This window comes from Gracilinanus agilis, chromosome 1, assembly GCF_016433145.1.
Source record: "Gracilinanus agilis isolate LMUSP501 chromosome 1, AgileGrace, whole genome shotgun sequence".
NCBI classification, from domain to species: domain Eukaryota; kingdom Metazoa; phylum Chordata; class Mammalia; order Didelphimorphia; family Didelphidae; genus Gracilinanus; species Gracilinanus agilis.
The window spans coordinates 716,227,081-716,250,670 of NC_058130.1; the positions used below are offsets into that span (position 1 = coordinate 716,227,081).

At 42.9% G+C, this 23,590-nt stretch overlaps 2 protein-coding genes across 2 annotated transcripts in view; one reads left to right on the forward strand and one right to left on the reverse strand.

The window, feature by feature from the left end:
• MYDGF (myeloid derived growth factor) overlaps positions 1 to 11,937 on the forward strand; it is an 18,160-nt gene extending 6,223 nt beyond the window's left edge. Inside the window, exons 2-6 of the mRNA XM_044658493.1 lie at positions 2,495 to 2,545; positions 4,694 to 4,755; positions 7,102 to 7,183; positions 8,744 to 8,816; positions 11,171 to 11,937. Of these exons, the coding sequence (XP_044514428.1) occupies positions 2,495 to 2,545; positions 4,694 to 4,755; positions 7,102 to 7,183; positions 8,744 to 8,816; positions 11,171 to 11,250 (348 nt within the window). The 3' untranslated portion in view covers positions 11,251 to 11,937. The remainder of the gene's footprint in view (positions 1 to 2,494; positions 2,546 to 4,693; positions 4,756 to 7,101; positions 7,184 to 8,743; positions 8,817 to 11,170) is intronic.
• Positions 11,938 to 16,628: 4,691 nt separating this feature from the next.
• Positions 16,629 to 23,590, reverse strand: part of TNFAIP8L1 (TNF alpha induced protein 8 like 1) — a 36,091-nt gene continuing 29,129 nt past the window's right edge. The window contains exon 2 of the mRNA XM_044671021.1: positions 16,629 to 18,630. Coding sequence (XP_044526956.1) covers positions 18,065 to 18,625 — 561 coding nt within the window. The 5' untranslated portion in view covers positions 18,626 to 18,630 and the 3' untranslated portion in view covers positions 16,629 to 18,064. The remainder of the gene's footprint in view (positions 18,631 to 23,590) is intronic.

A 23,590-nucleotide genomic window follows, 5' to 3' on the forward strand; every position in this document is an offset into this window, starting at 1 on the left:
CTCTCTCTCTCTCTCTCTCTCTCTCTCTCTCTCTCTCTCTCTCTTTCTCTCTCTCTCCCCCTTCCCTTTTTGGCTGGAATCCTGTTTTTTCCCTTTATTTTCTTTTTAAAAACTCTTTCTGTCTTAGTAGTGATACTAAATATTGGTTACTAGACAAGGGCTAGACAGTTGGGGCTAAATGACTTGCCCAGGGTGCGTTGCTAGGAAGTATCTGAGATCAGATTTGAATCCAAATCCTCCTGACTCCAGGCCTGGCCCTCTTCCACTGAGCCATTTACCACCTTGCTCTTTTCTTTTTCTGAAGGCTCTGATTTGTATCTGCCCCTACATCTTAGTGTCCTCTCTAAAGTACCTTGTGTTCCTTTTGTCTGTATCATCTATAGTCTTATAAGCCTGCATGTGGTCTCTCCTGTTAGTATGTAAACTCTTTAAGGACAGGGACTATTTAAATTTTGTCTTTGTCTCCCCAGCATTTAGTCCAGATTCTGACACATAGAGATGTTTAACAAGTGTTAATGACTGCTCTTTTGCCCACCTCCCCTCACAGGATTGCAAAAATTAAATGAAATAAATAGTGGTCATGAACTGTGAATTCTGTGAGGACAGGGACTGCCAGACTTCTTCTTACCTAGCCTAGAGCCCAACTTGTAGTTGTGATGTGTAGTTGTGTTGTGATAAAAAGAGGACCAAGTGCCCTGGGATGAAGAAGAGAGAAGGGAGGTAAGAAGTTCCCAAGTCAGGGATCCTAGGGGCACCAGATCTAGTTTCAGGGCCTCTGCTCTACAGTGCTGGTGGCACTAGAATCTTTTGTGCCATGGCTCTGGGAGGCATCCCACCCAGAACCCCTTAATCTAGCCATGGGAACATCACAGGATCTTAGAGGAAGGAGGGGGTCTCAGCAGATATATTGTGTTACAGCCTCTTATACCCAGAATATATGGATCCTTGCCCTGGTATTCTCAAAAGTACACTCCTGGCACCACCATTGTTCAGGGAAATTGCCACCTCCAAAAGGTCACATTCATAGCAGGTTAGGACTGTTAGAATAGTCTTTATCTACATTCCTGCTAAGTAGATCCCTTTGAGTGCCACAGTGTAGCATGGACAGTAAAGAAGAGAGAGATCCCAGGGTTTCCTTTTTCCCTGAAGTAGGAATCCTCAGTCGCTTCAGCAATTGATTAAGTATGTACTATATGCAGTGCTCAGTGCTGTGCACTAGGAATGCAAAAGCAAAGAGTCCCCACCCTTAAGGAATTTTTATTCTATTGAGATTAAAACTTATATACAGATATGTAAATAAAATTTCTTTTGGGGGGATAGAGGAGAAACACTAGCAAATGAGGGAGTGCAGGAAAGGGATCATGTAGGAAGTGGCTTATGAGTTAATCCTGAAAGGAAGGTAGGGGCTCCAAGAGATTTAGGTGGGAAGGCAGCTTGTACAAAGGCAGAGGTGAGAGAGGGTATGTTGTGTACAGGCACCAGCAACTGGACAAGTTTAACTAGTTCACAGAGTGTATGAGAGGATATACTGAGAAATTTCTGGAAGAATAAGGTGGACCCAAATTGTGAAAGCTTTTGAATGCCAAACAAAGGAGTTTGCATTTTATCTAGATTCAGTAGGGAGCCATTGTACTTTTTAGACTGCTAGATGGCCTGGGGATTGAGTAATGGACTTGGACTTAAAAAGTCCCATCTTGGAATCCAGCCTCAGTCATTAACTGTATGACCCTGGATAAGTCATTTAATGTCTTTTTCAGTTTCTTTATCTGTTAGGATGAGCATAATAATAACAATTTTACAGGTTCTGCCTTATCGATGCCTTTAATGTGACTTCCACAACTGTACCTAATAATTCTAGGTGTGATATGACTGGGGCAGATAACAGACACTTAATTTCCCTCAAATCTATGGATGTTGAGCCCCTGTACCAAGGTTCATACAAGAGGAGAATACACAGTTCAGTTGAATGAAATGCATTCAGAGCTATAGTTGGGATAATTCTGGGGAAGTGAGGCATGAGCATGTTGTCAATTGAGCCATTTTAGGGTAACTAGGAGGCAGGACCAGATATATGATAAGTATAAGGAGAGAGATTTCAGCTCAGCATAAAAAGGTCTCTTAACAATTTAAAATTGTCCAAAAATAGAATGACATATTTTGCCTCTGGAAGTAGTGAGTTTCCTGTCACTGGAGGCACCCATATTGGATGACCTTATCAGAAAGTCTATAGAGGGTATTTATCTTTCAACTTGAGGATTCTTCTAAGGTCTCATTCTTCACTGGGTTCCTGTGTCATATTCTTTTCCCTAACTTTTTGGTGTAGGTAATTGAGTTAATTGATTGTAGTTTGCCTGTAGAAGTGTCTAACAAAGGCATTTGAGTTCCTCCTATGCTCAAGAGCAGGAGATTCAAAAGACAAGGAGATCTAACAGCCCTTTATGTTTTCCCATTGCCTGCTGTTCTGAAGACTTATTTTTTCTCCTTTATTCTCTAGGGAGAGCACACCTGCACATTCACATATGCTTCTCAAGGAGGGACTAATGAGGTGAGTTATTCAAATCTTAGCATAGCTTGATCAAAGGACAGATCCATTCCCCCATAGGTACAGGCTCCACTGTCAGCCTTTCCTTAAGAGGCTGAGTGAGCATAATATTCTTAAGAGGCAGACAGAAGAATCTGATGGGCAAAACCACCTACCTTTAGGTGTCAAGAGACCCAGAAGCTTGTCCTGGTTCATTGCTTGACCTAATACTTATGGGTCTTAACTGTCAGTGCAATGAAGAAAATGTTACATGCCTAGTACTCTTCAAATTTCATTGGAAAAGGCCTTGGATTTGGACCTATGTTTGAATCCTCCCTCTGCCTCTCATGGGACCTTTGCAGCTCCCCTCAGGTGGCCTGTCCATAAAGTAGAGATAGTAATAACTTCTCTGTCTTATCTCACAGGGTAGGGGGAGCGTTGGGAAGATTAAATGCAATGATGTGTGTAAAGTGCCATGTAAATGCCAGCTACTATATTATTATCATTTTTATTATTCGTTCTTAGTTTCCTTCCCTTTCATTTCCTGGGATGATCATTGTATAATAGGTTTTGGGTTCTTATGGAACCCATGGTGATGATGTAATTTAAAAGATACTCTCTATTGAATTTCATAATTTCATGTGGTAATGCTTTATAATTTTTTCATTTCTTTAGCACCTTACCTTCAAAAAAGGTTTTATGATAACTAAGAAATAGATTAATTATCTGTCCCCTGTCTTTCCTTACCATTGTGCCCTCTGGAATCTCCTGGGCCATTAACAGACCTCCCTTCAGCCTTCATTTCTTCTTTTAATATTCTTTCTATCATCTAGGGATCGTTGCTGCTTCTTTCATTCCTTGAGGCTGCGCTAGGAGCAGGAATGGGACCCTCTAATCTCTACTCCTTTGAGATTCATTCTGTCTATATTAGGGTTCTTATATCTTGTATCTATATCTATATTTATATCTGTCTATCTATATAAATATAGTTAGATAGATATATATCCTGGGTTCTGTGCACTTTAATGGGGAGAAAAATTATAATTGATTTCCTTTGTAATTCTGTGCACTTTATTTTAAAGCATTTAAAAACAGTTCTGAGACTTCAGCCTGCCAAAGGGGTCCATGACACAACAGAGATCCCTTGGGCAGTATAATTCAGTCCAGATTCTTGCTGCTGTGATCTGCCAAGCCTCTAGCTCAGTGATGGTGAACCTTTTAGAGACTGAGTGTCATACCCCCTTTTTCCCTCCCCCCCCCACCATAGGGGAGGGAGGAAGTGCTTCCATTGGGCTGCTGGGCAGAGGGACAGGGGAAGTGAGGAATGTCTTCAACTCGGATGGAGAGAAGGAGGGGAACAATTCGGCCCCAGGTTTCTCTGACTTTCTAGTAACAAACTCTGTTGGGTGACTGCAGTGTGCCCTTTTTGGCACATGTGCCATAGGTTTGCCATCACTGCTGTAGCTCATTGTCCTCCTTTTCTCAAATAGAGACATCAATTAGGAAGGAAGCTATTTCACTAGTCCAGGTGAGAAGTCATGAGGATTTGAAAGGATGGGAGGAAGTGACCTCTAAGTGAGGAGAGAGAAGGGGCAAGATGGGAGAGGACTTGTGGAAGTGGAATTGGTAGCAAATTTAGTAGCAAATTTAGTAGCAAAATTGGTAGCAAATTGGTAGCAAAGTAGCAACTGACTGCTACATTGAATTGAATTACTGTTATGCTAATGAAATGCCCTCTTCAGAGGTTATATTTCCACCTGTGTTCACTACATCATAATCAAGGGCCTGAAAGTCAGCAGGAACAAATAACTGACCCAGGCCAGTGTTGGCAAGGCTGTCCTCAGGCCGGATCTCTGTGTGCAGAATGCAGCCAGTGACACAGTGACAGACAAGATGTTTCTTTCTTCTCTGGGCCCATCAGCCTTCATTTGCCTTCTTTTACAAGGGAGCCTTCCAGTGTGGTCCTTTCACACACTTCAGCAGCAAGTCAGTTTCCTTCTTAGGTCATTTTCTAAAAGCAGGGAGAGTTTTCTTGGATTTGTTTGATGTGGTGTTTGAGTTAGAGCACTTTACTGGTGCTCAGGGGCCTCAAAGCAATTTTAAGTAGAAAAAAAGTATGAGATATTTTCTGTTTACAAGCATCATGAGACTTTTCATCTGTCTTCTATTCAGCAATGGCAAATGAGCCTGGACCTCAGTGATGACAACCGGCTTCTCACCTGCATCATTTGGAGGCAAGTTCAGTCATTTTACTTTTATTCTATCTGTCCTCTGGCTCTTTTAGAACTTTTAATGGTTATAGAGCAGGACTTGGAGTCAGTATGACTGGGGTTCAAATCCTTCCTGTTATGAATAAAAATTAATCTTGGCAGGGTTGTGTGGCCCTGGGAAAATCACTTCACCTTTTCTGTGCCTTTAATTTCCTCATCTATATAATGGGGATAATAATAACTAATACTTCTCTTGGAAGGTTGTTGTGAGGTTCAAATAAGATAGTGTTTGCAAAGTGCTTTGCAACTTAAAATGCTAGAGGAACTGCAGCAGTGCCCTAGAAAGCTAGAGAAAGAGCAGCTTAGGACATAAAACATAGGATGTTTCCCTGTAGAGTTGGGAGGGACCTTGGACGCTGATCAGTGATGAATGAAAAAGCATTTATTTAGCTGTGTGTCAAACACTGTACTGAGTGCTAGGAATGCACATTTTAAAAAGGAGACAGTCTTTGTTTTCAAGATGCTCATTGTAATTAGAAGAGAAGAGACAACTCCTGGCAAATGGAAAGAAAGTCCTAAAGGTACAGCTTCAGCCGGGACCAAGTATCTTCAGGCTATGGGTTCAGATGCTAATGAAGGGATCTTTAGGGTCTAGATCCAGGACACCTATTAAGGCCTGGAGGACCTTAGGATACATTGGCAGAGGAAATGATAAGACCTAGTGGTTCTCCATTTTACAGGACAAAAAAGACTTGGTGGCTTCCATCTTATCTATATGCACAACTTGGATGGGATCTGGGACCTCTGGGCTGGGAAGAGGTCAACAAGGAAAGACCTCAGATCATCATTAGTTCCACCTCCCTCCTTTTCCAGTTAAGGAGACTCAGAAATGAAGGACTTAGATACATTTCTTTCTTATCATTGCTAAGGAATATCCTTTGCCTCCAAGAATGAATGAGACAGTCATTTTCAAATTTTTTTTTCTGAGCACTCTAGTGATCATATCATTGGGTAAGAGAAGAATAGCCAGCTGTAATTTAAGTGCAAAGTTGTTTGAAATGGACTCTCAATTCTGTAAGTGTTCAGAGAATGTAGCAGTTTGGGCTGGAATAATACAGGAAACACTTTCCAAGAAGAGATAGAACTGGAACTAGGTCCTGAAAGTGGGTAGGTGTTGTTGAGTAAGGAGGAGAGCCAGGATAAAGAAAGTGAATATATGATTATGTTTTGTATTTTCAGTTAGCTTTTCATGGAAAGTATATCTTTTCTATACCCAGTTCCTTTTTTGTTATTTTTAAAATAATCCTTACTTTTTGTCCTAGTAACAACTCTTAAGACTGAAGGGCAAGGGCTAGGTAAATGGGAGTTAAGTGACTTGCCCAGGGTCACACACCTAGGAAGGGTCGAAGTCCATATTTGAACCCAAATCCTCCCAACTCCCGGCCTGGAACTCAATCTACTGTGTCACTTAACCGCCTCTATTGACTTATGTTTCTAACTACTGTTACTTACTATAGGTCTGAGGAAAACCTGTTTATCTTTTGTTTACTCATTTTGCTACCCTCAAAATATAGGTGATCAGAAACCCCTGAAAGAGCATTTTGAGTTTTATATTAGCACCTTAGAAATTATCCAGCTGTAACGTTAGCTGCATTAAGGGTTTTCTATGAAGGAATAGGGAGGCTTTACCTAAAACACTTGATAAACCATAAAAATCAGTTAAGTATCATCTATTTTGGACATTACCTGTGATTTCTTAGCTGCCAGGGCTCCTGTTGCCAATGCAGTTCCCAACCCCTTCATGTGGAGCTTTTCCATACGTGGCTGAGCTCAGCTGGTCTTCAGACAAATGTTTCTGAGTCAATCACTGGGGCCTTTGATGTCTGGCAGAAATCTCAGATTTCTAGAGCACTTTACGATTTACAAAACACTTTACTTGAACTACCTCACTTGATCCTAACAATTCTATGAAGTAGAGAGGGTGATTATTATCCCATTTTATAGATGAGGACACTGAGCCTTAGGGATCAAATAACTAACCTGAGATCATCCAGTTAGTAAGTGATGGAATCAGTTCTCCAAGATGGTTTTGTTGCACTCCCTTAGTGGAGAAGAGAGACCTGCTGCATTTGAGAGTCAGCAACATGAATGCCACTTGCCCAGAGCTGATGACCTGTTTAGATAGCTTCCTTCTTTCTCTGGTTTTCAGAAGCCAGGATCAAATGCTAAAAGGAAAGGCTTCAGACCCCTCGGCCAGGAATCTGCAAATCATTTGTACCATAATTTGCAGGGTACATAACACCTTGTCAGCTTTTACTTCTTTGAGTGACTCACACAATCTTTTTTTTTTTTTTTTTTTTTTTTTTGTAGGCCTCAAGGAAAATCTTACCTGTTCTTTACTCAGTTTAAGGCAGAAGTGCAAGGAGCAGAGGTTGAATATGGCATGGCTTATGTAAGTCTTAATATCTAGCTCTAACTCAAGACTGGGTATTTGGGGATAATGCTTGTGAGTCCTGGGATTGCTGCCCAAGCCTCTGCTCCATGAAACCAGGCACCCATGCTGATGGGAGGCAGGGCAGAGGAGGCTGTCTGAATTAATGACAAGTCTGACTTGAGAAAGTGTTTAAAATTCAATTTTGATACTTGGAAAGCCAGAGAGTAACACACACTTAGATGGTTTTAAATGAATTGCCAAGTAGAGGCCCTGCATGACTGCTTTAATGAATAGATAATGGGTCATTTGTAATTAGCTCAGGGGTTTTGGGTAGATGCTGCAAAAGGGAGAGAAATCTGTTCCCAGAATTAAGTTAAATATTCTTCTTTTTCTTGTGGGCTTTTCTGTATCAAGTATATGCCAGAATTAGCTAATTCTGAATTTTGTGGGACATCAATAAATCAAATTTACTTCTGTGTATAAAGCCAAATTAGAGAGCTAATGGACTTAGAGTTTTAGTTTGAAAGGTCTGCTTTATTTTTATTTTTTATTTATCTTAAGGTTTTATTTTACTTACTTTGAACTGTAACAACTCTAAGACAGAAGGTCAAGAGCTAGGCAAATGGGGTTAAGTGACTTGCTCAGGATCACACAGCTAGGAAGTATCTGAGGTCACATTTGAACCCAGATCTTCCTGATTCCAGGACTGGTGCTCTGTTCACTGTGTCTATTCATTAGCTACCCCATCTACTTTATTTTTAAGAAAGAAATTTCTTAAATTGTTTTTTGGGACATTCCAGGGTTCCTCATGTCAAGAAATAAGCTCAGGCTTGACTACTATCTTGTGACTTCCATACAAGCATTTTGCCTGTCTTTGGCCAATGTGAAAGTGAGGTAGTGCTGATAGATGTTATGTGGCAGAACCTGCCCTTCCCACAACCTTTCACAACTAACTCACTGACTAAAAGAAAAACTTAAAAAATTACAGCCCTGGCACTGGCTTTCATGCACTCACTGATTGGGTGGTGGTGGCTCTGGACAAGTCATTAGGAAAATAGGTATGGGTAGATGGCACCTCTTCCCCCCCCCCCTTCCCCGGGACTTTGTTGAGTAAGGCCTGAAAGCATTCTAGAAAAGCATGTCTCTTCTTTAAAATACCAGTAGACATTTCTATAGAGTATCAAGGCACAGTGCTCTGGGTAATCCTCACAGCAGACCTGAGGGAGACAGTGAAAGCATTATCCCCATTTTACAGATGAGGACACAATCCCAGGGAGGGGAAATAGGCTATCCACAGTCACATGGCCAGTGGTTGAGGCCCAGGCAGAATGGGTTCTCCTGTGCCCATGCTAACTCATTAAGTAGGGAGGAGAGGTTGAATGTGGCATGGCCCAAAGGGCAGGATTCAAACCCTGGGCCTGCTGTAGATCCTTTGTACCATGACTTGTGATGTGGATTAATGTATAAAGCAGCGTACTAGCTTCACTCAAGTAAGAACTAGTTTTTTGGTTTGAAGCAAATGGAACAATTACACCCTTGTAGAGTCCTTTGGTAAACCTCAGGTTTGGTTCTTTTCAGTCCAAAGCTTCAACTGGGAAAGATGCTGACATACCCCTGAAACCTGAAGAATTTGAAGTGACCAACACAGCAGGTAAATATTTAGTTGAGACCAATGGAGGTGAACTATGAGAAATGAGCCAGAAAGGAAAGAGGAAAACATGAAGAGGGATTAATAGTGAATCCAGCATTTATGGGAAAGACTAAAATCGCCTCCTAGGTGTCCTTCCTACCATCCATGTGATCTTAAATAATTAATTTCAGCTAGGCATGGTGGGACATGCCTGTAATCCTGCTACTAGGGAAAGGGATGCTGGTGGACCAATTGAGCTTGGAAGTTCTGAACTTTTGGGGTTTAGGGAAATGAACGAAGCTGCTTTAAAAGGGTCTCTCAGCCCACATCCCAGCCATAGGAACAGGTTAAAGCTCCTGTGCCAGACTATAGTGGGATCAGGTCTTTGAGGGGCCATTGTACTTCCAGTCTGGGAAAACAGGGAGACCAAACAAAACAAACAAAAAGAGATTTCCTTTCTCTGGGCCTCAGTTTTCCTATCTGTAAAATTTGAGGATTGAACTAAATGATCTCTAAAGTTCTTTACAGCTGTAAAACCTCTGACCCAATGACTCCCTAATTTTGTAGCTCAGACAGTGAGGTGATGGGTGGGGTGTGGCTATCTGACACAGAATATTGGGAGAGCCAGACTCAAAAGAAGGGATTAAAAGGCAGCAGATGTGGTAGAGTAGAGGGCTACATCTGGAGGGTTCAGATCATAGTCTGGGAGCCCTAGCCCTGACTTTGTTTTCTTGTAAGGGAAATGAGAATAATTACCCTTATATTACCTTACCCAGTGAGACTGTGGTGAGAAGATTATCCTGTCAAACTTTACCCCAGGAGATTTTTATCATTATTAAGAAGTCTGATGTACATGTCCAGTAATGGCCCATGTTTTCATTCGGCCTTGGGATTGCTTACTTGCCAGAATGGAAGGAAAAGTTTGGAGACTGTGTTGATATCACAGAAAGCACGTGGTTAGTGCTAAAATAAAATTGTATTATCTTGGGTCTGAGGCACTTCCAACGTGTCTAGCCTTTCAGTACAGAGTTACTGTTTCCCGGGACACCGCCTCTATCCTTAAATTTACCCATATTCTGCCCACAGTTACCTTTCAAATAAACAACCCCACCCAGGCCTCTCTGCAGACAATAGAACATCTTATCTTGGGAGTGGGTCCCTGGGAGCTTGGCTCCATCTTAAGAAAGTGTATGTGTGTAGGGCTGGGCCTTGGCTTCTCTTTCATTCATTCTAGAGCCAATAATAACGCCAGAGGTGGCACAGGTTAATAATTAAAGGCCTTGAGTCAGAAACACTCCTCTCATCCAGGACTCAGACTCCTGGGTGGTTGAGAGAAAGTATGGCCAAGAACCCCTGTGTACATGAATAAGGCCTTTGATAGGGTAACGGTTGTCACAAAGTCCATGCCTCTAAGAGAGGCAAAGCTGAAGTGACAGTTGACAGTAGAGGAAGGAGAAAGAAGAACATCAGGCCTAGTTCCAGCACTTTGAGCACACCTGGTACGTAGTAGGAACTGAATAAACATTGATGCTTGAGATGCATAGCTCCCTAGGACTATTTAGCAGAGGGGCAAATAGGCCCACACCCTAGTAGCTGAGTAGCCCTGAGAGCATCACTGGGTGCCAGTGCATATCCCCCTCCCCCCACCTTAGGCTTTTAGTACTGTAAGGAAATCTTAAGAGTCCATTGGTCTAGCCCCCCGCATTTTACAGAAGGAGAGGTTAAGTGACTTGTCTCAGATCAGACAAGCATTGCTGGTGTCCTCATTCCACTGCTCTGGGTGTGTATGATAACTGGTGTTCATTGTGATGACCCTGAGTCATCAACAAAAGTGAACTATATTTCCTGTGTGCTTATTTTTTAGATGAGATTTCCTCATAAAAATGTTAAACTTGGAAAAATATTGGCTACGAAAGGAAGTGGGCTTCAGTTGTCCAAAATTTCCCTTATGGGGATTTCTTCAGATAATTAGCGTGCTCTGCTTTTTTAACTGGACCTCCCACTGATGTCATTGTTACAGGAAACTTCCTTAATAGAGAGATTGTGGTGTTGCTATATAGTAATTTACCTTAATTAGTAGAGTACTTTTACTTAGAGAATAATAGACTCTTTAATCTGGAAGGAACTTTAGACTAGGAACTAGTCCAGCTCCATTTATCAGTTAAGGAAACCTAGACCTAGGAAGGTAAGGACTTGTTCAAGGAAACATAATGGGTGGATTCACAGTTAAGTCTGCATTTGTGTTCTCAGAAGTACTTGTGTGTGAAAATGGGGTGGTTTGTTGTTTTTTTTTTTTTTTTAATGCTGTTGCATTTTTTCCCCCCCTCTGATTGTATATTCTTGTCTGTGTTTTTTTTTTTTTTTTTTTTTTTCAGTGATCCACAGGCAAGGGGCGTTCCGAGCTGAACTGTCCAAAGTTGTGATAGTGGCCAGAATAGGCCATGTTGAACTGTGATCTGAAGCCTGGCCTGAAGTTTATCTTGTCTTGTCTCTACGAGAGTGACCAGAGTGGTTCCCATGTTATATGCTGGTTTTCTAGGAGGTATTTCCATGGTTTGCCACACAGATGTCTACGATGCTGTACTTGGAGTATTAGAGCCAGGACACATTCCAGGTTTCAGAGGGAGCAAAGCTCCGAAGCCTCTCTTGTGGGCAAGCTGCAGTGGCCCAGATCCCTGGTCTGCCCCCATACAGCCTGCCACTGCTTTTCTTTCCATACCTCATGGCACTTTTGTTCCAAACAAGACTCCTTTGATTCTTCCTCACAAAGGGGATATAAGGAGGTGGGACTAAATCAAGTGGTCCCAAAGTGGCCCTCAATTTCACCTCAGTATCGCAGGGACAGACTTGCTTTCCTGCCCAGATGGGTGCCTCTGTCCAAGGAGGGCATAGCCCATTTTGTCTCCAGAGGAGGGGGATCCAACCATCTGCTGCCCACATGAGGCCTGAAACTATCAGTGTGAGGAAAGACAAGGGCAGCTTGACTCTGACAAACAGAAATCCAGCCAACTTTTTCCGTCTCTCAGTACAACTTCAGAGCTATTTTCCTACGTCTTCCTCATTTATTTCCTTGTAGATTGATTGTGAAGGGAATACAATATTCTTTCATGTCTAAATAAATGAGGGAGGGAAAGGCTAAAAACTCGTCTCTGTCTTTGAAGGGCTTTTCTTTACTCAGAGGTGTCAGTATCTTCAAGCTGCTGGTTGACCTGGGAAGAAGCCGCCTGTGCTGTCAGGGGAGCAGTTACCTGGACAGAAGCCTGTCTAATCTGCACAGTTGCCCAAAAGGGGAAGGAGAAATGGCCTAACTCAGACCCAACGTTCCCTCTTAGTGTATTAGCTAACACAGAGGATTGGAGATAGAAGAGAGCTTAGAGGGCTTCTCTTCCAAAACCCTCTTTAAATTGAGACTGAAAGATTAAGGAATTTGCCCAACTTTCCTCTATTTAGAGCAAATGGCCGAGGTGGTCTTTGAACCAGGTGGGTCCTTTGGTGGACCCTGTCTCCTGCTGCCTCTTCTAAGCAGCAAAGTCAAAGCTCCGGCTCAGGTCTTTGGATTCTAAATCCAATGCTTTTGCCCTACTTATCAGCTACAGAATCATGAGATCACAGGATTTAGAGCTAGAAAGGGCCTTAGAAGCCCAGCCTTAGTTCAAATCTTCATTTTACTAGTGAAAACAAAAAGTGTTAAAACGAAATTGCCCAAGATCACAGCAAGTAAACTGAGGTGGGATTTAAACCCAGGGCTTTTGACTCCAGGGGCAGTGCTTTCCCCATCCCACCAGGCTGCTGCTTCTGCCTTTGGGGAAGCCAATGCTGATGACAGGCAGGCCAGCCTGAGAGTCTTCTTGTGCCATTTGCCTAATGCTTAGGAGAGCTTTGAAGGGGGAAGAACTTGGAGCTGAAAGGCGAACATTCCCAATGGAGTGCTCACTCATCTTGGCAGAGTCATTCCCAAGTCAAACCATTTGGTTTCTTTCCCTCCTCTTCCGGAAAATAGAGCTAATAAAAGCACTAACCTAGTTCTTGGGGTGGTCTAGCTGTTATGAGTAAAGCCCTTCTGAGGATGAAATTCTCAGTTTAAGTGCCCTAAATTGTGTCTTAATGGTATGGGAGGATGTGCCAGATAGAAAAAATCCTCTTGAGTTCAGAGCAATTTAGCTGCTCTCTGACACCCTTGAAGACCCTGATGGGACTAGACAGTCTGGCATTATGTCTGTATCTAATGGAGATACTTCACCAGCTCGGGCCTCTTTGTCACTGTGTAGCATTTCCCTAATAGGAGAGATAATCATCCCCCAACTATGGGCCTGGACGGCTGAATCATCAAAGGAGCCGCTGGGAAAGTTTAGCCTAGAGAAGAAAAGACAAGTCATGGTCACTGTTTTCAAGGGCTACTGTGTGAAAGGGATTAAACCTGTCCTGCTTGACTTCAGAGGGCAGACTCAAGGAGCAAGGTGCAAAGAACCAAGCGGCAACTCGGTGTGAGGAAAAGAATGATAGCTAAGATTTAGATGGCATCTACTAGAGGCCAGATACTGCGAAGCACTTGACAAATATTGATCGTTTCATCCTCAGTGGTCCGTCCCGGGAGACAGGTAATGACAGAACTGAGGCAGGCAGGTGAAGCGACTTGCTCAGGGTCACATAGTGTTTCAGGCTGGATTTGATCTCAGGTCTTGTAATGAGACCATCACTGAAAGTCTTCCAAGTGGAGCAGCTAAGTAGCACATGGAATAGAGCACTAGGCCTGGACTTGGCCCCGGACACACTTTCTGGCTGTGACCCTGGGCAGGTCACTTTACTCCTATTGCCTGACCTTTGCCTATCTTTTTAGAATTGATCCTAGGGCAGAAGGTAAGAATTTTTTTAAAAAAATCTTCCAAGTGCAGAAAAGATGAATTCTTGTAAAAAGAGCTTCCCTTCTTTGGGACAAGTTGAACTAGATGCCCAAAGACCCAGGTGCAACCAGGATTCTGGTTTGGTCTGCCCATTGGGGACATGCTTCGCTCTTTGAGGAGCCATTTTGCTGTTTAAGCTGGTTAGTGCTGTCCCTACAAAGGAGGTATACAGAAAGTTCTCTTTGTGATGAAAGCACAGCAGTAGGGGCAGTGAGGTGGCACAGTGGATAGAGCACTAGGCCTGGAGTCGGAAGGACTTGGGTTCAAATGTGACCTCAGACATTTTCTCAATGTGGGACTGTGGACAAGTCACCTAATCCCATTTACTTCATCCCTTGCTGCCCTTCTGACTTGAGTGGTTACTAGGATGGGGTTAAGAAAGAAAAGGTTGCGGCTGTTTTCCTCACTCAGCTTTAAGTGGACACCAGGGCCTGCACATTAACAGGATGGAAGAAGCCAACCATCCCAAGGATTGGTCATCGGAGAATCCTGGTCACAGAAGTGGTTTTAGTTAGTGGCCCATAAAGATAATGATGATACTGGCTCTTTTCACCCTTTTCTCACTGCCTTTGATCAGAGTTCTACTAATAAGCCACAAGGATGCTCCTCCAGGCCTTCATTTCTTACATCTGGATTGCAGTACAATGAGCCAAGCCAAAAATCACATTCTATGGAAAGCCTTGACTGCCTTTGGAGTTTAAGGAAAGGGAAAAGAAAAACACCCACAGGATGAATAAACAAATAAAATTCTAGAAGGTTTCTGATCCCTCTGGAGAAAAGGGCCTGAGAGTTTGACTCTGGGTTTTCTTCCTGGGTCCTCTTGCTATCCATCAAGACAGTCTATGTCAATTTTGCCCATCAGAGAAATGGGACTCTGGCCATGTGCCAGATTCTCTAAGGAGGGGTGCTTTGCAGCAGAAATATGTGGAATTCAAGATTGTCTAGAACAAAAAGGGTCCTGTAGCATCTAAACTTTTCGTTTTGGGGATAGGGAAACCAGGCCAAAGTGGGAGGGGACAGAAGGGATGTCCAAGCTCTCACAGCAAGGTATAGAGCTGAGATTTGAATTCAAGACTTCTGATTCCAAATCAAGTATCCTTTCCAGGACACCATCCTGAGATTGGATTTTAAGATGGAAGGCATTTAGGGTACAAATCAATGTTCCCAAAATGAGGGTTGGAGGGAGAGGGAATTAGAGATTCTGAGGATGAGGTGAATCTCCACTAATCCATAGCCCGCAGTGTGTCAGTGCAGGACAGGAGCAGAGGGCCATGAAGAGCATCTTGGACGAGGGGCCATAGGAGTTATCTGATTGCAGATCATTAACATTCAAGAGTTTGGGGAATGCAAAAACTGAATTCAACTTCCTCACGGAGCTTATAGTCTATAAGGGAATACATAATCAGAAGTCATTAACAATGAGCCTCAGAAAAACAAAGGACTCTGAGGTAGAAAGGAAGGAAAGAATAGGCATCAAGGGGTTAGGGAAGGTTTTATAGCAATGTTGTTCAAACTCAATTGAAAGGATGGGATCGCAGGGGCAGCTGGGTGGCTCAGTGGATTGAGAGCCAGGCCCAGAGACAGGAGGTCCTAGGTTCAAATATGGCCTCAGACCCTTCCCAGCTGGTTAACCCTGGACAAGTCACTTGGCCCCCATTGCCTAGCCCTTACGGCTCTTCTGCCTTACAACCAAATACAAAGTATTGATTCTAAGACAGAAAGTAAGAGGTTTATAAAAATAAGAAAAAAACTTGGCTCATCTCTGGGCCTGGCTCTCAATCCACTGAGCCACCCAGCTGCTCCCCACAGTATTGATTCTAAAGCTCAAGGTAAGGGTTAAATAAAGGCTGGGAAAGCAATAAGGGTAGAAACAATCTAGTCATCACAACAAGTATAGAGGTAGAAGAGGGTGGGAACCATGTTATGGGCAGTTGTCAGCCTGGAAAGACAGTGTCAGTTCATGGAGGACCTTGAGTGCCAGGTTAAGTTGCCTGGTAGGCACTGGTAGGCACCAGGGCTTCTAAATAGAAGAATGTCATGGCCAGACGGATGCATGAAGAGGGACCTGACAGCTGCCTGAGTGGAGACAGGAGACAGGAGGCATGTGATAGTCCTGGTGGATGATAACAAGGACTGCCATTAAGGTGGGAGCAGTGTGAATCAATGGGAGACATTGAGTCAGTCTCTGATTCTCTGTGAAATGAGGGGGTGAGCCTGGGGAGTCTCTGAGGGCCTTTCAGACCAGCACACAACGATTCTAGGGCAAAGGGATTCCTTAGAAAGAACCAATTGGTCTCCACCTAGGGGGGAATGTACTTGGACCAAAGGTGGTCAGACTTTGGAACATGAAAGCCTGAAATGTATCTGCTCCACAGAGTGACAGAAGAGCAGGATGCTGGCAGGCAGAACAGCTCCATGTTCCAAACCTTTCAGTCATGTCAAAAACCAGGGCTGCAAAGCCCTTATGCCTCACAGGTACGCCGAGCCTGGGTATGTGGACTCATGGCCCTTGTGGAGGGGGTAATTCATACATGATGATGCCACGTTCTGAGCTGTGACCCATTCCTAGCACTAAATAGTCTATTCATTAAGTCTCCGCCGGTCCTCAGGCAGGAATTTATTCAGGGCTCTGCCTTCTGTGCATTCTTTACAGCAACCCGCCTCATTTTCAGTTATTTTGATGCACAGGGTGCAGATGGTGCCCACAGTGGCATTTGGCATGGGGGGTGATGGGTAGGCAGGGGACTTAGAGCTCCAGACAAACCATCTCAGTCAACTTGTCAGCTTGGATGGGCTTTTCCTCCATTGCCTCCCCCCCATCGGCTGTTTCCTGTGTGTGTGTGTGTGTGTGTGTGTGTGTGTGTGTGTGTGTGTGTGTGTGTGTGTTCTCAATACTTGACCTTTTAAGATGAATATTAAAACTAAGCTGCCTTGGTCTTTCGAGTACACGGTCAAGCTGACCATGATCTGAAACAAATCTTTGTTTTGGAATAGAGCAACCCCAACGCCCACTGCCTGTATTGCACGAAGGACTGGGAAACGGGAGCTGTTGTCAGAAAAGGTCACAGGAGCATGATAGCCTGTGCAGTGCTAGGACCATCCTTTCCATTGAAAAGGAAAGGGAGAGCAAGAGCAGGTTGTGAACCAGTTGCATGCCACTGAATTACCAGCTTTGGACCAGCCCAAGTAGAAGTTGTGTGTTTTTATTTAAATAGCTCAGTAGTGTCACTTGTCTTTAAAAAAAAAAAAAAATTAAATCCCAAACCCATGAAATACCAAGGACAGATTGAAGAGTGACCAAGGAACAAACACAACTACATCGATAGAATCAGCCCGAAGAACTGAGGACAGAATGTCATTTGGGAACCTCTTAGGATTAGGATAACCAAAGTGCCCATTTGTCATTTGGTGTGAAGCTGTGTCTCTGATCTCACTGTAAACGAGGATCTATTACAGTTTAGAAGATTAATTTGCATCTCATGGATGAGTATAGGGGTAGTCCTGGCCTTTTGCCCACACGTGGAAGGGGAGTTCCGGCCACAGTGGAAAAATACCAAAGGATAAAGAACTGTAAGCCTTTGAGCTCAAAAAGGGACATGTAAAATGAACCATCAGTCTCTCATCAACAGTCCTATCTGTCGCCCCTCTGCAAGCTATCTCTTTAGCCTAAGAACATATCCGAACCAGATCTGATTCTTACAAATCTTTTCAGTCCTAAAAAAATTCCCAAACCAAAAACCAAAGCCTGGGTGTGCTGGCACTCTCAGGCCTTTTCCCTTAGTTTGCTGAATAAGTTTCTCAGCCCTGACTAGCTTTCCTTGAAACCCCAAACTTTGTGAGGGGGACAGATTCCTGCTCCCATGGGGTAGGTTTCCCCTTGCCAGCTCTTGGACCGAATACACTGAGCTTTCAGAGGTGTGAATGCAGCTGGATCTCACAAGACCACAGGGCAATTCCTGAGCCACACACAGGAATGAAAGTTTGGACCAAGTCAGAGAAAAAGACATTCACTGGGGTGTGTGGCCAGTTCCCTGAAGCTGAGGTGCCAACTAATGGATGCCAAGGTTGGCTCACATTCTTCTCCATGATAAAACATACTCCTTTTTGAAGCAAAAAGCTCCCCCCCACTTTGGGCTCCTAGACTCCCTGAGGGCATTTCCTACAAAAGTAGAGACCATGCCTGTGAAATCTGCTGGTAAAACAACTCTGTGGGTTGCAAACCCCTTTTTATACCATGAGGAACGAGAGTCGATCGAGTCATTTGGGCTAGATTCAGACTGGGAGAAAAGAAATGGGAATAAACACATCTCCCCCCACCTCCGAGGCCAAGAGCAGGACGGTTGCCTCTGTTTCCTATCATTTCTGAGGTCATATGCTATCTTCATCTAGCATTTTGTTGATCCCATCACAGATCCGTCGCAGGTGGGAACGGTAGGGCTCAGAGGGTCCATACAGTGCTGCCAGAAACTCAAAGTCTGCAAAGTGGTTAAAGACATGGTTGATGCGTGAATGAGACTTGCTCGTCAGGTGTGTGTTGACCGCCTGGTGCAGCAGGTCTCGACACTCATGGAGGGTGGTGGCCATGACCCGCCGGTCAAATGTAAAGTCTATCTGGTAGAAGCTGACTGCTGTCATGGCCAGGTGATGGACCTTCTTTCGGAAGCGTTCCATTAGTGCCAGCTCCTCGGGGCTGAACTGCCCATTTCGGTAGAGGATACCCAACTTCATGACGATCTTGATGAGGTCCTTAATGATCTTTTGGGCCTCCTTGCGGTTCCGGGTGAATTCCTTTGTCACCCTGTAGAGCTCATCTAGGACCTCACTGCTTGTGTCATCAATGAACACACTGGCCATAGTCTTGGAGGCCATCTTGCTCAGGAGTTTCTTCTGAGCCTGCAGAGCAAGGTTCTTGGTACTGAAGGTATCCATACTTTCTGAAGCCAAGAAAAGAGACAGACAGATGAGAGAGAGAGAGAGAGAGAGAGAGAGAGAGAGAGAGAGAGAGAGAGAGAGAGAGAGAGAGAGAGAGAGAGAGAGAGAGAGAGATTAGTAATCATCCCTTTTACTCCAATTGAGAATTCTCTAGCCAACCTTCTTCCATCTTGGCTGGCTAAAGAGTGAGGGCCCTTGCTTCGAGACACTGTGCTCTTCACTTTCATTTTTTGTGATATCATTCCTCCCCACTCCCATTTGTAAAAAAGGCTCTGTACTTACACTTACTAGCTGTCTGACCTAAGGCAAATCACTTATCTCTGGGAACCTGTTTTCTCCTCTGTAAAAATGGCAGGGTCAGACTCTATCTCTGTGATTCTTAATGGCCCTGACAATCAAAAATCCTGTAATGACTTCTTAAATTAAAAAAACAAAAAACAAACCAACATTTCATTTGTACCATTTTGGCTTTATATCACTATAATTTCCTTTCCTTGTAAAAAGAAAAACCGTTACACAAAACCAACTGATGCATCACTGTTAAGGTAAATGACGTCCAGCACCCATGGTTTTCTACTTTTCTAAGGAAAAGTGGGAAGTGCTTTTTCTCCTCTCCAGGACTTTGTCTAGTTATTGTGTAATTAGAAATCTTGAACCCTTAGACTTCATCTCCCAGAATCCTTTTCCCTTCGTCCATGTAGTGTCCTTACGTATTATACATAAAAGTTTGCTGTAACCCCTTTTTCTCACTCTCTTCTCTCTCAACCATGGCTGGGTCAGCTCCCTCTTTACTCTAGCTTCTTATTTTTCTTTACTTCAAGTTATTATTAACAAATCTTATTAAATATAATACTTGGAGATACTGTATATTCATTTTAAGCTCATATTATATAACAATTTCATCAATGTTTTTATTTGCTTTTTTAAAAAAAAAAGCAAACATCTAGGTAATGTCAAGAAGAGTTCAAATCTGGACTCAGACACTAGTTGTGTGACTTTAGCCCTGTCATTTTTCCTCCCTCAGTTTCCCCAGCTGTAAAACAGGGATAATGAATAGCACCTACCTACTTCTCAAGGTTGTGGTGAGACTCAAATGAGATATTTGTAAAGTACCTGGCACATAGTAGGCATACATTTATAAATGTTTATTCCCCTCCTCCCTTCCCTTCCTTTAAAGGAAGTAACTACATGAATTCTGTTTAACAATTGGAAGGGAAGAATAAAGAAGGATTTCTTTAATAGCAGGTGGAGGGTGGAGGTGGGGGTGAGGATGGGTTTTAAGTATTTTAAGAATTGGAAAGTAATTCAGATACCTGAAAATGACAGGTTGAGACTTTAGTCTCTCAGTAGAACTGTCTCACCATCTAACAAAGGCAATTCTAAAATCATAGGCATTGAGAAGCCACTGGGGGACCTTGGAATTCCAAATACCTTGGAATCATTCTTGACTCTTCTTTCTTCTCCACACCCAAATATTCTTTCAGTTACTAAGATTTACCATTGATTCTACCTATACAAAATCTCTGCCATCCATCATCCTTTCTCTCTCTTCTCATGGTCACTGACCTACCCGATTACCTGATTACCTCTCATCTTAGACCCACCCCCTTCATTGTTTTCTTATTTTTAAACCCTTACCTTCCATCTTAGAATCAATACTATGTATTGGTTCCAAGGCAGAAGAGTGGTAAGGGTAGGCAATGGGGGCTAAGTGACTTGCCCAGGGTCACACAGCCAGGACGTGTCTGAGGCCAGATGTAAACCCTGGATCCCATCTCTAGGCCTGGCTCTCAAACCACTGAGCCACCTCACCTATACCCCTCTCCCCACAATGGCTTCTATAACAGGTCTCTGTTTTTAGTCTTCCCCTACTCCTGCCGGATCCACACAGCCACCCAAATAATCTCCCTTAAGAACCAAGTCAGTCCCCTGCTTCAGAAAACTGTACTGGCTTGATACTGATTCTACAATAAAATTTAAACTCCTCACTTTGGCATTTAAAGCCTTTCATAGTTGACTCCAGCCTCCCTCCCTTTCCAGACTTATTTCTCATGGCTACTTTTCAAACACTTTTTACATTCTGCCCAAGATTGTCCTTGTTCTTCTCCAAACATGGTCTTTCATCCCCTGCTCCATGATTTTGTATGGCTGTTCCTCATGCCAGGAATGCACTCCTTCATCCCTGCTTCTTAGGGTCCTTAGCTTCCTTTAAGACAATTCACCTTTCCTTATTCCCCCTAAAATTGTTATTCTTCTCTACTTCCTCAAATTATATTGTATTATTTGGTTTTCAGTCATTTCAATCATGCCTGACTTTGTGACCTCATTTGGAGTTTTCTTGAGGAAGATACTGGAGAGGTATGCCATTTTCTCCTCCAGCTTCTTTTATAGATGAGGAAACTGAGGCAAACAGGGTTTTATAGCTAGTAAGTATCTGAGGCCAGATTTGAACTTGGGAAGATGTGTCTTCCTGATTCTAGGACAGGCACTCTATCCACTGTGCCACCTAGCTTCAATAAATCCACTGGTAAAGCACTAACTCCTTGAGGGCACAGGCTCCTTTTCCATTTCTATCTTGGAATTCCACATGCCTGACATATACTGTGCATTTAATAAATCCCTGTCCAACTAATGCATTGTTGGTGGAACTGTGAACAGAAACAATCATTCTGGAGAGTGCAATATGTAACCACACTCAAATGACAATAAAACAATGCATGCCTTTGGACCCAACCATACATCACTACTGGGTCTACATCCCAAAAAAAGATTCAAAATAAAGAAAAAGAACCTATTTACACAAAAATATGTTAAGCAGTTCTTTTTATAATGGTAACAAATCAGAAACAAAGGGATGTCCATCAATTGGGGAATGGCTGAACGAGTTGTGGTATATGGTTGTAAAGGAATACTATTGCACCATAAGGAACAATGAACAGGATGAATTCAGAAAAACCTGGAAAGACTCAATATGAACTGAAGCAAAGTGAAGTGAGTAGAAATAGGATTATGGGGTATACAGTAACAGAAATATCGGACTATTTACTGCCTTGGGCAGGAGAGGACAGGAGAGAAGAGAATTGTTTCTACATGTAATTGAAAAAAATAAAATTCAATGAAAAAAGAAATCCCTGTCCAATTGAAGAGAAGCACCGTCATCCCTATGGAATTTGTAGGTTTTGGGGGGGATATTAGGGGACAGATTTTGGGTCTCCCTTTTGGGGGACATTGTTAAGATGATCAGAACTGGAATTTACCATAATAATGTAAGTTATTACAACTGACTTTAGAGTTTAGAAGATCAGAGACTTAGGACTGGAAGGGAGTTTAGAGGTCATCTAGTACAACTCTCCCATTTTACAGATAAGGAAACTAAAGCCCAAGGAGAGATAATGACTTGCTCAGAATAATGACTCCTCTTTTTGCCACACTTTGAAATTTTCCAAAGCACTTTCCACCCAACAATCCTCTAGGGTCGATTGGGGAAGGGGGAAGTATTGTCTTCTTTTGGTGAAGTCATTTTCTATAGTCACACATCTATCAAGCATCAGAGACAAGACTTGTAACCCAGGTCCCTACTATGTCTCCTCTAGAGGGGAGGAGAATGGCTACCATCACAGTCTCCCTTTGTATGCAAGCAGGGGACAGTGGAAACAGCATGGGATTTAGGGTCAGAAGATTTGGGTGTGAATTTGGATGGTTATTTGCTACCTTATTGCTTATATCCATAATTCCTTGTTTCCCTTCAAGTCTCTGGTCCAATAACAGATTCAGCCATAGGATGAAACACCTCTAGCAGCCAGTGCCATTCTGTGGGCATTGCCCTCTGGCAAGGGTAGATTCCTGCAGCTGTGACCCAAAGAAGCTTGTCATGAAAGCAGCCAGCAAGAAAAGCTAATCTGATCTGGTTCAGGTTGTGATAAGCTATTTGGAAGAGTAAGTGCAGGAACCATCTTCCTTTTGGGTAGAGGTAGGGGACCAAGGGCATGGAATATTGTATATGCTGCCAGAAAGGGGTCTGTGTTGGTGAGTTTTGCTTAACGATTTTTCTTTGCTACAAAGGAAGGCTTGTGACATGAGGGAAGAGAAGGAGAGGTGGAAAATTTTTCTTTTTTTTATTAACCCTTATGTGAGAATTAAAATTAATATCCAAAATACGCCAAGTATTATATTTAATAAAATTTATTAAAATTAACTTGAAGCAAAAAGGAAACTAAACAGCTAGTCAAGAGGGAACTCACCCAAGCCATGCAAGTGGGAGAGAGAGAGAGAGAGAGAGAGAGAGAGAGAGAGAGAGAGAGAGAAAGCGAGCACTAGGGCAAAGTTACAGAAATATATACAAACAACATAACGATGCAAACATGAGGACTAAGGGAAAGGGATGCTAGGAGATGAAGTCCAAAGGTACAAAATTTCTAATTCATACACTTATCTTCTATTTTAGAATTAATATTGTATGTTGGTTCTAAGGCAGAAGACTGGTAAGAGCTAGGCAATGGGGGTCAAATGACTTGTCTAGGGTCACATAGGTAGGAAGTATCTGAGATTAGATTTGAACCCAGGACCTCTGGCTCTCAATCCACTGAACCATCTAGATGCTCTGTGGGAAGTTATTTCTACAAATGACTATGATATAAAAACAAAACAAAAAAAGGATCTAAAAACTTTTAAAATAAAATGACTCTAAAAAAATGACATAAGGGCACTGCCCCCATAGGGACAGTTGGGTGGCTCAATGGTTTGAGAACCAGGCCCAGAGATGAGAGGTCCTGGGTTCAAATCTGGCCTCAGACATTTCCTAGCTATGTGCCCCTCGATGCCTTTTGCTAGCTCTTCTGCCCTAGCAACAATACATAGTATCGATTCTAAGATGGAAGGTAAGAGTTTTAGAACAACAACCAAAAAAAAAAAAAAAAAAAAAAAAAGGAAAGAAAATGACAAAGACAAGACAGGTGTGAGTCA